This window comes from Bos mutus, chromosome 19, assembly GCF_027580195.1.
Source record: "Bos mutus isolate GX-2022 chromosome 19, NWIPB_WYAK_1.1, whole genome shotgun sequence".
NCBI lineage: Eukaryota > Metazoa > Chordata > Mammalia > Artiodactyla > Bovidae > Bos > Bos mutus.
The window spans coordinates 30,800,756-30,814,246 of NC_091635.1; the positions used below are offsets into that span (position 1 = coordinate 30,800,756).

Below are 13,491 nucleotides of genomic sequence, written 5' to 3' on the forward strand. Positions count from 1 at the left end.
AATGGGTAGCCATTTCCTTCTTCAGGGGATCTTCCCAACCCAGGGCTCGAACCTGCATCTCCTCCTTTGCAGGCAGATTCTTTACCACTGAACCAGCCGGGAAGCCCAGCTGCCACAGGCAACTAAAGCCTGAGAGCCACAACTACTGAGCCCATGCCCTAGGGCCCAAGAGCCGAGACTTCTGAAGCCTGAGTGCCTAGCCTGTGCTATGCAACAAGAGAGGCCACTGCAATGAGAAGCCCGTGCACAGCAACCGAGACCCAGCACAGCCAAAAGTAAATAAATATTTAAATACTAATGCTTTCTTTTGGCACCTCTGCGAATATCTTGTGTCTGAGGGGTGCGCACCTCTCTTCAGAGACCAGGATATATCAAGAAACAGAATTGCTGGGTTGAAGGGCATGAGCCTTGCTGGCTATCACCATATTGTTCTCCTAAGTGCTTGTTCCAGTTTACATTCCCTTGCCTTCCTGTTTTTACTAAAACTTGCTTTTAATATACTTTAATTTTTGCCAGTGAAAAGTGTGTGAAAGAGCTTCTAATTGTTTAATTTGCATTACTAGCTTGGGCTTAATTTGCATTCAATTACAATTGAGTCCGAGCACTTTTTATGTATTTATCAGCCATTAAAATTTCCTCATTTTTTTTAAGTGTTTCTTTTGTTTATCTGTTTGTTTGTTGGCTGCACCAGGTCGAATTCGGGATCTTAGTGACCATGGATCAAACCTGTGGCCCCTGTGTTGGGAGCTCAGTCTTAACCACTGGACTACCAGGGAAGTCCGAAACTACCTCATCTTTGAATTGCCTGTTTATATCCCTTGTGGGTTTTTCTATTAGATTATTTTTCTTTGTCATGCTCATTTGTAGGAATCTACTTTTTCTTTCCTTTTTTCTTAATTTTGTCATTGACCTTATTAATTGTTCTTAATTTCATGAATTTCTTTTATCATTTCTGACTCTCTATAATCTTTGGGTGTACTTTTCATTTTCTGACCTCTCAAGGTGAACACTTAGCTAATTCATTTTCAGTCTGTCTTATTTTCTAATATAGCATCTACATGTAAGGTCATACGTTCTCTCTAGTTACTTTAGCTGAATTTTACAGCTTTTAAAAAGGTATTTAACAGCTTTTGATCTATAGTTTTTCGTTGGTGAGGTTCTAAATATACTGTAATTTCCATTGTTTTATCATGAATTATTTAGAAATGTGGTTTTTAAAATTCCAGAGTAATGTGTTTTGTTTTACTCTTTAAAAGAAACTTAACTTTTTGTTATTGGTTTCTAACTTCGTTTTGTGGTCATAGGATGTATTCTGTATGATATTGGTGTTTTGGCATTGGTTGATACTTAGTGGCATAGTTCAAGTCAGTTTTTTAGCATTCCATGTACTTGAGAGTATTTTCTAATATTTATATATTAAAATGTATTAGTTATATCACTGAATCTTTTATTTATTTATTTATTTGTTGGGTCCTCCTGGACAGCGCATGGGATCTTAGTTCCTCATCCAGGGATCAAACCCTGCATTGGAAGATGAAGTCTTTACCACTGGACCACCAGGGAATTCTCCTCATTGAATCTTTTATATGTTACTAGTCTTGTTTTATTTTTGTTTCGTCTATCATCTATTTTTAGGAGAAAAGTATCTTAAAATTTCCTTGTATACTGCAGATTTTATAGTTTTCCCTTCCCTTTCTGGCTTATTTTGATGTTGTTAGAGTCATATAAGGACTAGGTTATTTAGTCCCTGGTAAACTGTTTATCATCAGAAATGACATCTGTATTCCTAATAATCCTTTATCTCTCAAAATCTATTCTGTCAGATTTTAATATCACTGTATCAGATTTCCGTTTACCCTACATTGAGAAGCAGCAGAGAACAACATTAAGAGCATGGATTCTGATGTCAGGCTGCTGGGGTTCAAATTCCAGTACTAACACCTTTTAGGTATGTGACCTCAAGCCAATTTTTAACCTCAATATGAAATGGGTTTAGTTACTACCTACCTCAGAGGATTGTTATGAAGATTAATTACTATTTTTAAAGCACTTTGAACGTTATAGTATGCATTTCATATGTATTTGTAGCATTAAATAAATAGATATATGTGCATCCCTTTTTTGTGTCATTATTTTATAGATATTTGTCTAATAAACACCGTGTAGCTGCTAAATATGGTAATGCTTCAGTAAATACCTTTATTACAGAAGTCATATCAAATATGTATGAGTTTATCTGTAGAAGAACTCCTAGACACAGGACTGTTGGGTGGAAAGATACGTGCGTTTATAATTTTCCTAGAGCTTGCCAAATTGCCTTACACAGGAGTCTGGTATAAACCCTACGTAAGGCAATTTGGCAGTCTCGAAAAACTGATCTTTGCCAGTCTGTTAAGTGAAAAATGGTATTTCAATATAGATGTCATTTGCATTTATCTTATTTTAAATGATGTTGAGCATATTTGAATGCTCTTTGTATTTCCTTTACTGTGACTGTTCCCATACCCATTTTTCAATTGGGTAGTTGATCTTTTCTGAATCTATCTGTACAAGTTTTTTAGATATTGAAAAATCAATCCTTGCTCTATGGTATGAGCTGACTTTTTTTCTAAGCACTTCCCCTCAGGAATCAAAAACAACCAGAAAGAACAATTTGAATTATTATCTCAAAATATTTTCTGCCAAGTAGTAAATATTCTTTCCTGGTGGCTCTGATGGGAAAGAGTCTGCTTGCAATTCAGGAGACCCAGGTTCAATCCCTGGGTGGGGGAACATCCTCTGGAGAAGGGAATGGCAACCCACTCCAGTATTCTTGCCTGGAGAATTCCATGGACAGAGGAGCCTGGCAGGCTACAGTCCATGGGGTCACAAAGAATTGGACACAACTGAGTGACTAACACACATAGTAAAAGCTACCTTTTCCTGTTCACAGACTTTGCTAAACACATCTTTAATCTTTAAAACCTCACTGCCTGGTAGTAATATTATCTTCACTTTACAAATTAAAAAAAAATGAAGATCAGAGAGATTAATTTTTTTTCACTCATTTAACAACATTCATTAAGAATGTACTACATTCTTGGGACTTCTCTGTTCATCTGCTGCTAAGACCCCATGCTCCCAATGCAGCAGGCCAGAGTTTGATCCCTGGTCAGGGAACTAGCTCCCACATGCCACAGATAAAGACCCTGAAGATCTTGTGTGCTATAATTAAAACCTGGCACAGCCAGATAAATAAGTTAAAAAAAAAAAAGAATCTACTACATTCTTACTTCGGGGATATAGCAGTGAGTAAAACAGAAAAGGTCCTTGTTCTATAAACTTAACCTTCTAGAGGGGAAATATAGACCACAAACAAGTAAACTACCATTAGGTTGAGCAGTCCAGAAGCCCTATCTGAAAAAAAATGAGATTTGATCTGGTGCCTAAGAAGAAAGAGACGATCTGGGAAATGGAACCATTAGTGCGAAGGTCCTAAGGCAGGAACGAGCCAGGTTTGTTCAAGACTCAGAGAAGTTTGGTCTGAGGAGCAAACTGGGAAAGCCGCTGGCTACTGGGAGTTTTTGAAAAGAGGAATTTGATCTGATTTTGTCAGTGAGGATAAGGTAAGTTCTGGTTTTAGGCCCTTTTCATTTTTGATTTTTGGCCGCACAGCTTTTGAGATCTGAACCCAGGCCCTGGGCAGTGGAAGGCCGGAATTCTAAATACCGGATGGCCAGGGAATTCCCTCCCTTTTACATTGTTTAAAATGGAGAATCCCAAACAGCTTTTTTGTTTATGTGTATATTTGTTAATCTATTGCTGTGTAACAAATCACCTCAAAACTTAGGGACTTAAAACAACATTAATCATTTATTTTCTCAGTTTCTGTGGGCCTGCAACTTAGGAGCAGCTTGGCTGGAATTTTTCTGACTTGGGGTCTCTTGTGAGGTTGCAGTCATCTGAAAGCTAAGCTGATACTGAAGGATCTACTTGCCAGATGGCTCAGTCACAGATGGGAAAGTCAGGACCAGCTGTTGGCAGGAAGCCTCAGTTCCTCTCCAAGGAGCCTCTCCACAGGCGTACTTGCTTGAGTGCCCTCATGTTATGGCAGCTGGCTTTCCTCACAGCAGGCATCTAAGAAAGAGCAATGAAGATATTGAGATGTCTTTTATGACCTAGCCTCCAGAGTCACACATTGTCATTTCCTCAATACTCTATTGGTACAGGGGCTCCCCAGTGGCCCAGTGGTTAAGAATCCATGTGCCAGTGCAGGGTGGATGGGCTCGATCCCTGGTCTGGAAAGATTTCACTTGCCATGGGGCAACTGGGCCTGACTGCCACAACCATTGAGCCTGTGCTCTAGAGCTCGTGCTTCACAATAAACAAGCCTCCGCAGTGAGAAGCCTGCACTCCGGAACTAGTGAGTAGCCTCTACTCACCGAAACTTGAGAAAGCCTGTGCAATAATGAAGACCTAGCACAGCCGAACATAAATAAACAAATATTTTTAAAAATACTCTATTGGTATATAGCCTTACTGGATGTGAGTATGACTATCAGGGGGGCTTCCCTGGTGGTTCAGTGGTCAAGAATCCACCTGCCAATGCAGGAGACTTGAGTTGGATCCCTGGGTCAGGAAGATCCCCTGGAGAAGGACATGGCAACCCACTCAAGTATTCTTGCTTGGGAGATCCATGGACAGAGGAGCCTGGTGGGCTACATTCCATGGGGTTGCAAAAGAATCAGACAAAATTTAGCAACTAAACAATGACTATCAGGAGTCAAGGATAGTCATTGCAGGCCATCTTCGAGACCAACTACCACCACATGGGTATCTTTAAATTTGTACTAATAAATATATTTTATGTATTTGAGTATATACTTATAAAATCATACTTGATATTTACCATATTAGGAATTAAAACAAGTTTAAAATGCATTTATTCATTTAAAAATAAGCCCACTGTGTGTTAAGATAAATGATACATTTTCTTAAGCACTTAAAACAATTTTTTGACAGGTACACACTACGATATTTTTAAATTTATTTTTGGCTGTGCTGGATCTTTGTTGTTGCATGTTAGCCTTCTCTAGTCGTGGAGAGCGGCGGCTACTCTCTAGTTACAGTGCACGGACTTCTCACTGAGGTGGCTCCTCTCGTGGAGCCCAGGCTTTAGGCACATGGTTTCAGCAGTTGCGGCGCCCAGGCTCAGTAGTTGTGGTGCAAGGACTTAGTTGCTCTGAGGCATGTGGGATCTTCCTGGATCAGGGATCAAACTCATGTCCTCTGCCTTGGCTGGCAGATTCTTATCCACTGCACCACCAGGGAAGTCCTAATGATGCATTTTTAATGGAATTAAAAGAGTGGCATTATTTTACATTTCTGCAAATCTTTTAAATATCTGATATAATGAAAAAATGCTAGATTCTCATTTTTGCTTTTGCATACTCTACTGAATATTCATGACACAATGAGAGCAAAAGTGAATAATGATGTTAGTATTATTGTAAAAACAGTTTTGACCTCATGGAACCTTCTGAAAGGGCTGAACCACACTTTGAGAAACTTGAGCCAGATTCTGGTTGTTGTTGTTTAGTCACTAAGTTGTGTCTGACTCTTTGTGACCCCATGAACTGTAGCCTGCCAGGCACCTCCGTGGGATTTCTCAGGCAAGAAATAACAGGAGTATATTGCCATCTCCTGCCGGGGATCTTCCCAACCCAGGGATCAAACCCTGCATGTCTACTGCATTGGCAGGCAGATTCTTTACCACTGAACCACCTGGGAAGCCCCAGGTAATAAATGATGCCCAAATCTCAGTAGCTTACAACAACAAAGGTTTATTTCTTGCTCATGCTACCTGGAGAAGGAAATGGCAACCCACTCCAGTATTTTCACCTGGAGAATTCCATGGACAGAGGAGCCTGACAGGCTACAGTTCATGGGGTCGCAAAGAGTCGGACATGACTGAGCGACTGTCACTCATGTTACATGTCAGTTATGGCTTGCCCATGCTTCTGTTGCAAGTCTTCACCAAGGAACCCATGTTGACAGGGTACCCTCTGGCTGGACATTGCTAGATAAGGGAAAAGAGAACTTGATAAACCAGCCTGGCTTTTAAACTTATTCTTGGAAGTGATGTGTCACTTCTTTTCTTTTTTTTCCATCAGCCAAAGCAAGTCACATGGCCAAGTTTGTGTTCCCCAGGAACTCAAATCTGCAGGGAGAGGCCCCACTGGAAGGGATACAAGGTGTTTGTGGTATATACACTTCTTCCATGGGTTTAATGAATAATGCTGGTTGCTCATGGAAAACGGATTATATTGGGAAGAGGCAGAAAGCTATTTAAGTGTAGAAATATGTTAGGAATTAACTGCAGTACTTTGGGCAAGAAATTGGTGGCTGGGTCTGATTCAAGAAGTACTTTGGAATTGGTAGAATTTGTTTTGGGAGCAGGGTGGGGATAAGGGAAAGTTCTGAAAGATAACTTAAAGTTTTTATTTTTTAATTTTTTAAAAATATAACATAGGTTTGAACTGAGTGGATAATGAGATAGGATAAGGATAGGTGAGGAGGGTTTTTTTTGGCAAGGGGCAGTGGAACAAATGTTGAACTTGTTAAGCCTGAGTCTTCACCTAAATGGAAATGTCCAGTAGATACTTGACCATATGTCTGGAGATCTGGGGGGAAGTCAGAACTCAGGCGTTAACACAGAGCTGAATTTTAAAGTTATGGAGTTGGAAGAGATCTCCTTGGGAGAAAGTGTTAATAGGGAAGAGAAGAGGGCTAAAAGCTAAAGCCTTGGTGCACACCAACATTTATAAGTGGAACTGGCAATGGATCCAGCAAAAGAGATGGAGAAGGAGCCCATTGAGATAAGGTGAAAATGGGTAGAAATGGAAGCAAAAAGAAGAAAGTGTTTCAAGAAGGAGGAAGTAGTCTGTTTCAATGTTCTAAAAGTCAGCTAGGGGAAAATGGAAGTCACAGTTGGCTGGGTAAGTACGGTTTTGATGGAGAGGTGAGAATCAAGCTCTAATCAGGTGAATGGAAGAAAACATGGAAGTGAGGAATGGAGACACCACTTTTGAGTTGTTTTTTTTTTTTTTGGGTGGGTGGATAAGTAGAAAATGAAGGGAGACAAAGATGTGAAGATGAAATTCTATGTATGTGAAATCTTTATGTAAACTGTAAACGCTCTATCTATAAGCGTTAGGTTTGTTATTTATTATTGAACCCCTAGGAATTTCAAACTAGCTCAATGTGAAGAATCACTAAAACGCTACTGCTAGTCCCCAGCTCTCTGGCTATTAAACCTCAAAAGATCTCAAGCCTATGAAAAGTGGACAGATGAAGAGACAGAAAGAGCAGAGTGAAAAATAAAGGGGAAAAGAGAGGGCGGCCTAGCTAATATTGTCCTCCGAGGGCCTCCGTATGGCAGTCTCACAGCTCTTACGTAATTTTAGGGGCGGGGCCAACAGGAAATTTAAACCGAACCCGCGGCCGAGGGCGCCTGGAGAATACGCCGTAGTTGCGGAGGAGCAGTCGGTGCACGGGAGCTTGAAAGAGCCCATGGAGCCCACGATTGGGATACGGCGGCCTTGAAGGAGTACGGAGACCGGGAAAGAGCAGAGAATTGGAGGAGGGATCCGGGAAAGGGTACGGATGCCGAAAAGGGGAAGGAGGGATAAGAAGGAAGGTGGAAAGAGTCAAAGGCGTTAAAGAGGGTTTCGGGGTTGGGAAGTGGGCATAGGAATTGGGAAGCAGATAGGTTACGGGAGCTGGGAGGGTAGAGGGACCGGGGAGGGGTCATAGGAATTGAGGAGACAGAGGTCTAAAGGGGCAGAGGGAGTGGGGGAACAAGAGTCTGGAAGGAGGCGCGGGAGAGGGGATGTGGGTTGGGGTGGAGTTGAGTCTTGGAGTTCCCGGGAGCCTCGATGGAAATTGTGCAGGACTTGGGAGGTTGGAGGAGGGGATGATGGAGGGTCGAAGATTAGTGGAGGTGGTTCACCTGATGTTTTGGCTTTTTTCAGGCAACGATCGCCTTCAACTGGAGAATTCAATGGATGAGAGTAAGCTACGGGCTCCGGACCCAGGTAGGTAACAGGGCAGTTAATGAGGGTTTCGAGGTCACAGTTGGTACTCCTGCCCCAGAGTCTCTTGGGAAGAAAAGGCCGAGAAATGTTATCTCTTGGGGTTTTCTAGTTACTCTGTGTGTGTGTGTGTGTGTGTGTGTTGGGAGGGGGTTGTTTGTGTTGAGGGATGTCATGGATCATTAAGGAATTCATGATAAAGGTCAAACAAGAGTTTTCTCTCTGATATTATGAGCAGATGGAGAGTCAGGATGGAGTAACTTATTAAACCTATATTCATGGTTACTTTTACCATAAAATTCTTAAATTTATTGATAAACTTAAAGAGCCCCACCCAATTAGATAAGTATTTTAGCACTAGTCACTTCCCTCAGTGCTCCCCTTTGCCCTCTTAGTATCATCTAGTTTGAGTTCTGGATTTTTACAGATACGCCATTTCGTTGTTGCCTTTTAAACGGTGATACATTTCACTAAATTATTTACTCTCTCTTCCCATATGGTGTTGCTTTCTTCTAGCTCTAGTTCTCTTTTGGCTGATGAACTTCGTCTGAGCATATTTTCAAAAGGGGGCTTTATGTGATAAACTTTTTGAGGCTTGTATGCCTAAGAACATCTTTATTTCACCCTTATATTAAAGTTTTTGAGTCAGTTTTTTTCCCTTCAACACATTGAAAAGTGACAGTGGTCTCTTCTTGCTAAAAAATTGATGCTGTTGAGAATTGATGTCAATCTGATTCTTGTTCCTTAATGTATAACCTGCTTTTCCCTGTAGAAGATTTTAGATTATTCTCTTTGTATTTGTTCTTAAAATTCACAATAACATAACTGTGTTAATTTTAGAGGGTTTTAGTTTTCATAAAAATAAAGATACAAGAATTGAAAACATGCGGGTAAAGAAGCAGCAGTTAGAACCAGACATGGAACAACTGACTGGTTCCAAATTGGGAAAGGAATATGACAAGGCTGTATATACAGAGAACATCGTGCAAAATGCCAGACTGGATGAATCACAAGCTGGAATCAAGATTGCCAGGAGAAATATCAACCTCAGATATGCAAATGCCTACACTCTAATGGCAGAAAATGAAGAGGAACTAAAGAATCTCTTGATGATGGTGAAAGAGGAAAGTGAAAAAGATGGCTTACAACTCAGCATTCAAAATACTAAGATCATGGCATCTGGTCCCTTACTTCATGCCAAATAGAAGGAGAAAAAGTGGAAACAATGACAAATTTTATTTTCTTAGGCTCCAAAATCACTATGGACAGTGACTACAGCCATGAAATTAAAAGATGCTTGCTCCTGGGAAGAAAAGCTATGACAAACCTAGACAGCATATTAAAAAACAGAGACATTACTTTGCTGACAAAGGTCTACATAGTCAAAGCTATGGTTTTTCCAGTAGTCATATAAAGATTTGTGCGTTGGACTGTGAAAAAGGCTGAACACCAAAGAATTGATGCCTTCAAACTGTGGTGCTGGAGAAGACTCTTGATAATCTCTTGGACTGCAAGGAGATCAAACCAGGCAATCCTAAAGGAAATTAACCCTGAATATTCATTGGAAGGACTGATACTGAAGCTGAAGCTCCAATATTTTGGCTACTTGATGCAAAGAGCTGACTCATTGGAAAAGACCCTGATGCTGGGAAAGATTGAAGGCAAAAGGAAAAGGGGGTAGCAGAGGATGAGACAGTTAGATAGCATCACTGACTCAATGGACATAAATTTGAGTAAACTCCATGAGATAGTGGAGGACAGAGGAGCCGGGCATGCTGCAGTTCATGGGGCTGCAGAGTCAGACACGACTTAGCAACTGAACATCAACCATTCATCTGCAAATGATTGTGCATATTACTCTGTTTTTTTTTAAATTCTTATTTATTTATTTTTGACTGCACTGGGTCTTCTTTTCTACTCAGGCTTTTTCTACTTTCGTCCAGGAGGGTCACTCTAGTTGCCATGCACTGGCTTCTCATTGCAATGGCCTCTCCTGTTGCAGAGCACGGTCTCTAGGGCAGGCGGCCTCTAGAGCACAGGCTCAATAATTGTGTCTCAGGCTCAGCTGCTCCAAGGCATGTGGGATCTTCCTGGATCAGGGGTCGAACCCCTGTCTCCCGCATTGGCAGGTGGATTCTTTACCACTGAGCCACCAGGGAAACCCTAGCTGGGATTACTTTTTAATGTTAATCTCTGTTGGGTGATAGGGGTAGTGAGTTCTTAATCCACACGACTAGAATGAATTTGAACTCCAGTCTCTTGAGAGGCTTGTACTTTGGATTCTCAGTGAAGATTTGCCTTTCATGTGGAGCCCAGGCTAAGACAGGCAGTATTCCTTTTTTATCTTTTCTAGTGGATGGATTATTTTCTGGCTTCCCTTTTCTCCTAGATTCATGCAGGAGTTCCCAATCCTCGCTCCCCACTTGAGGCTTGCACAAGACCTCATCTCCACGGCTCATGTGGCTCTTTAGTCTCAAGCTCTTTGCTTTTAAGTCCATAGACTCCCTCCCTCAGGGCAGTCAGCATTGGCTTTCACCACTGTGGTTTTCAACTTTCTCATCATGTGGGGCACTTTTGTTGTCTTCTTACTGATTTTGTGGACTTAGCAGTTAGATAGGATTGGTATTTCTATTTCAGCTGGTATTTTTAGACATTTGCGTTAAGGAGGGCTTTTAGGTAACCTCTCCAATATTACCTGAAATGAAGCCAAAATCCTCTCTTTCTCTTCAGCATCCTGAAATTTCATGAATAGTGTGCCATGGGACTTTTTTCATTCATGGAGCTAGCACTTGGTGGAAACTTTCAATCTGGAGGCTCATGTTCTTTATTTCCTTTGTGTGGATTACCACATTTTATCCATTCATTAGTTGATGGACATAAGAGTTTTCTGTTTCCTGGCTATTATGTATAATACTGTTATAAACATTTGTTTCCAGGTTATCATTTTTTTCTTTGAATGTATACCTAGAAGTATAATTGCTGGGTCCTATGGTAAGTCGGATGGGGAAACAGTGGAAACAGCGTCAGACTTTATTTTTGGGGGCTCCAAAATCACTGCTGATGGTGATTGCAGCCATGAAATTAAAAGACGCTTTCTCCTTGGAAGGAAAGTTATGACCAACCTAGATAGCATATTAAAAAGCAGAGATATTACTTTGCCAACAAAGGTCCATCTAGTCAAGGCTATGGTTTTTCCAGTGGTCATGTATGGATGTGAAAGTTGGACTGTGAAGAAAGCTGAGCGCCGAAGAATTGATGCTTTTGAACTGTGGTGTTGGAGAAGACTCGAGAGTCCCTTGGACTGCAAGGAGATCCAACCAGTCCATTCTGAAGGAGAGCAGTCCTGGGTGTTCATTGGAAGGATTGATGCTAAAGCTGAAACTCCAATACTTTGGCCACCTCATGCAAAGAGTTGACTCATTGGAAAAGACCCTGATGCTGGGAGGGATTTGGGGCAGGAGGAGAAGGGGACGACAGAGGATGAGATGGCTGGATGGCATCACCGACTCGATGGACATGAGTTTGAATGAACTCTGGGAGTTGGTGATGGACAGGGAGGCCTGGCGTGCTGTGATTCATGGGGTTGAGGAGAGTCGGACACAACTGATCAACTGAACTGAACTGATGGTAAGTCTCTGTTTAACTTTGTGAGGAACTGGCAGACTTTCCCTGTTGGCTACACCATTTACATTCCCACCAACAAAGTATGAGGATTCCAGTTCTGCAGGTCCTCACCAACACTTGTTATTACCTGTCTTTTTTGTTAAAGCCATCCTAGTGCGTTTGGCATGAGACCCTATAGCTCAGGGTTTAGAGCGCTGGTCTTATAAACCAGGTGTCAGGAGTTCATATCTCCCTGGGGCCTGCTAAGCAATTCTCTTATTGGGCTTCCCTCGTGGCTCAGACGGTAAAGAATCTGCCTGCAATGCAGGAGACCTGGGTGTGATCCCTGGGTTGGGAAGATCCCCTGGAGGAGGGCGTGGCAACCCACTCCAGTATTCTTGCCTGGAGAATCCCCATGGACAGAGAAACCTGGCAGGCTAAAGTCCATGGGGTCGCAAAGAGATGGACACGACTGAGGAACTCAACACACAGACAGTGGGTTTGAAGTGGTATCTCTTTGTGTTTTCAATTTACATCTTCCTAACAAGGCTAATCCGGAGGAGGCAATGGCACCCCACTCCAGTACTCTTGCCTGGAAAATCCCATGGACGGAGGAGCCTGGTAGGCTGCAGTCCATGGGGTCGCTAGGAGTTGGACACGACTGAGCGACTTCACTTTCACTTTTCACTTTCATGCATTGGAGAAGGAAATGGCAACCCACTCCAGTGTTGTAGCCTGGAGAATCCCAGGGATGGGGGAGCCTGGTGGGCTGCTGTCTCTGGGGTCGCACAGAGTCGGACATGACTGAAGTGACTTAGCAGCAGCAGCAGCAGCAGCAGCAACAAGGCTAATCGGAGAAGGCAACGGCACCCCACTCCAGTACTCTTGCCTGGAAAATCCCATGGACGGAGGAGCCTGGTAGGCTGTAGTCCATGGGGTCGCTAAGAGTCGGACACGACTGTACGACTTCACTTTCATGCTTTGGTGAAGGAAATGGCAACCCACTCCAGTGTTCTTGCCTGGAGAATCCCAGGGACGGGGGATCCTGGTGGGCTGCCGTCTATGGGATCACACAGAGTCGGACATGACTGAGTTGACTTAGCAGCAGCAACAAGGCTAATGACCTTGTGTATCTTTTCATGTGCTTGTTGGTCATTTGTATACCTTTGGAGAAATGTCTATCTGTTGCTCATTTTTAAATGATTTTTTTTTTTTTTTTTACTATTTGAAGTGTTTTTTAACTATTGTATTTTTTTATATCCCTTATCTTCAATTAATTATTTTATTTACCTGCTGTTGTTCTTTTATGTTTCTAGTAAGCTCCTTGCCTTCTTGAGATATTTATTATGCTTTAAAATTCTTCTTTCTGTCTGGTCCATTACTTATGACAGAAGGGCACCTATGCCAGAGAAAGCTTCTTTTATAGTACTTGCCTTCTTTGGTTGCCTTGTATTTTCTTAGAAGCTAATGTTCCCTTGAGATTGCTAGCCACTCTAACTGATAATGTGCACCTGGAAGGAAGATGCAAAAGCTTAGGTTCTGTGTTATGCTCCTCCTTTGAGTTCAGGGATTGGGGTTTGGTTAGAAGAGGAAAACCACCCTAAGGTGGGAAGCCCCTGGTTCCAGTGTGGGCTCAGTCACCACCCGCCTCTAATACACGTGTTGCTTTGTACTGCTCATTTGCAAGAGCTGCTGTTTTCCTTAAGTTGTAATTTCCTGATTCACCAAATGAATAGTGAGGAGGGAGGGAAGCTCATTTGTGCCAGCCAGCTCACTGACCTCCTTGACTTCACAACTCCCCTTGACCCTGACCTTT

General features: G+C 42.1%; 1 protein-coding gene across 7 annotated transcripts in view; it reads left to right on the forward strand.

Annotated features, from left to right (window-relative positions):
• DBF4B (DBF4B-CDC7 kinase regulatory subunit) overlaps positions 1 to 13,491 on the forward strand; it is a 42,538-nt gene that overhangs the window by 5,133 nt on the left and 23,914 nt on the right. For 3 of the 7 annotated variants that reach the window (XM_070389948.1, XM_070389942.1, XM_070389943.1), the window contains 4 exons: positions 73 to 275; positions 692 to 1,948; positions 7,446 to 7,638; positions 8,013 to 8,075. In XM_070389948.1, the coding sequence (XP_070246049.1) occupies positions 8,042 to 8,075 (34 nt within the window). In that variant the 5' untranslated portion in view covers positions 73 to 275; positions 692 to 1,948; positions 7,446 to 7,638; positions 8,013 to 8,041. The remainder of the gene's footprint in view (positions 1 to 72; positions 276 to 691; positions 1,949 to 7,445; positions 7,639 to 8,012; positions 8,076 to 13,491) is intronic. The other 4 variants (XM_070389945.1, XM_070389944.1, XM_070389946.1 and 1 more) reach the window with 4 other exon arrangements.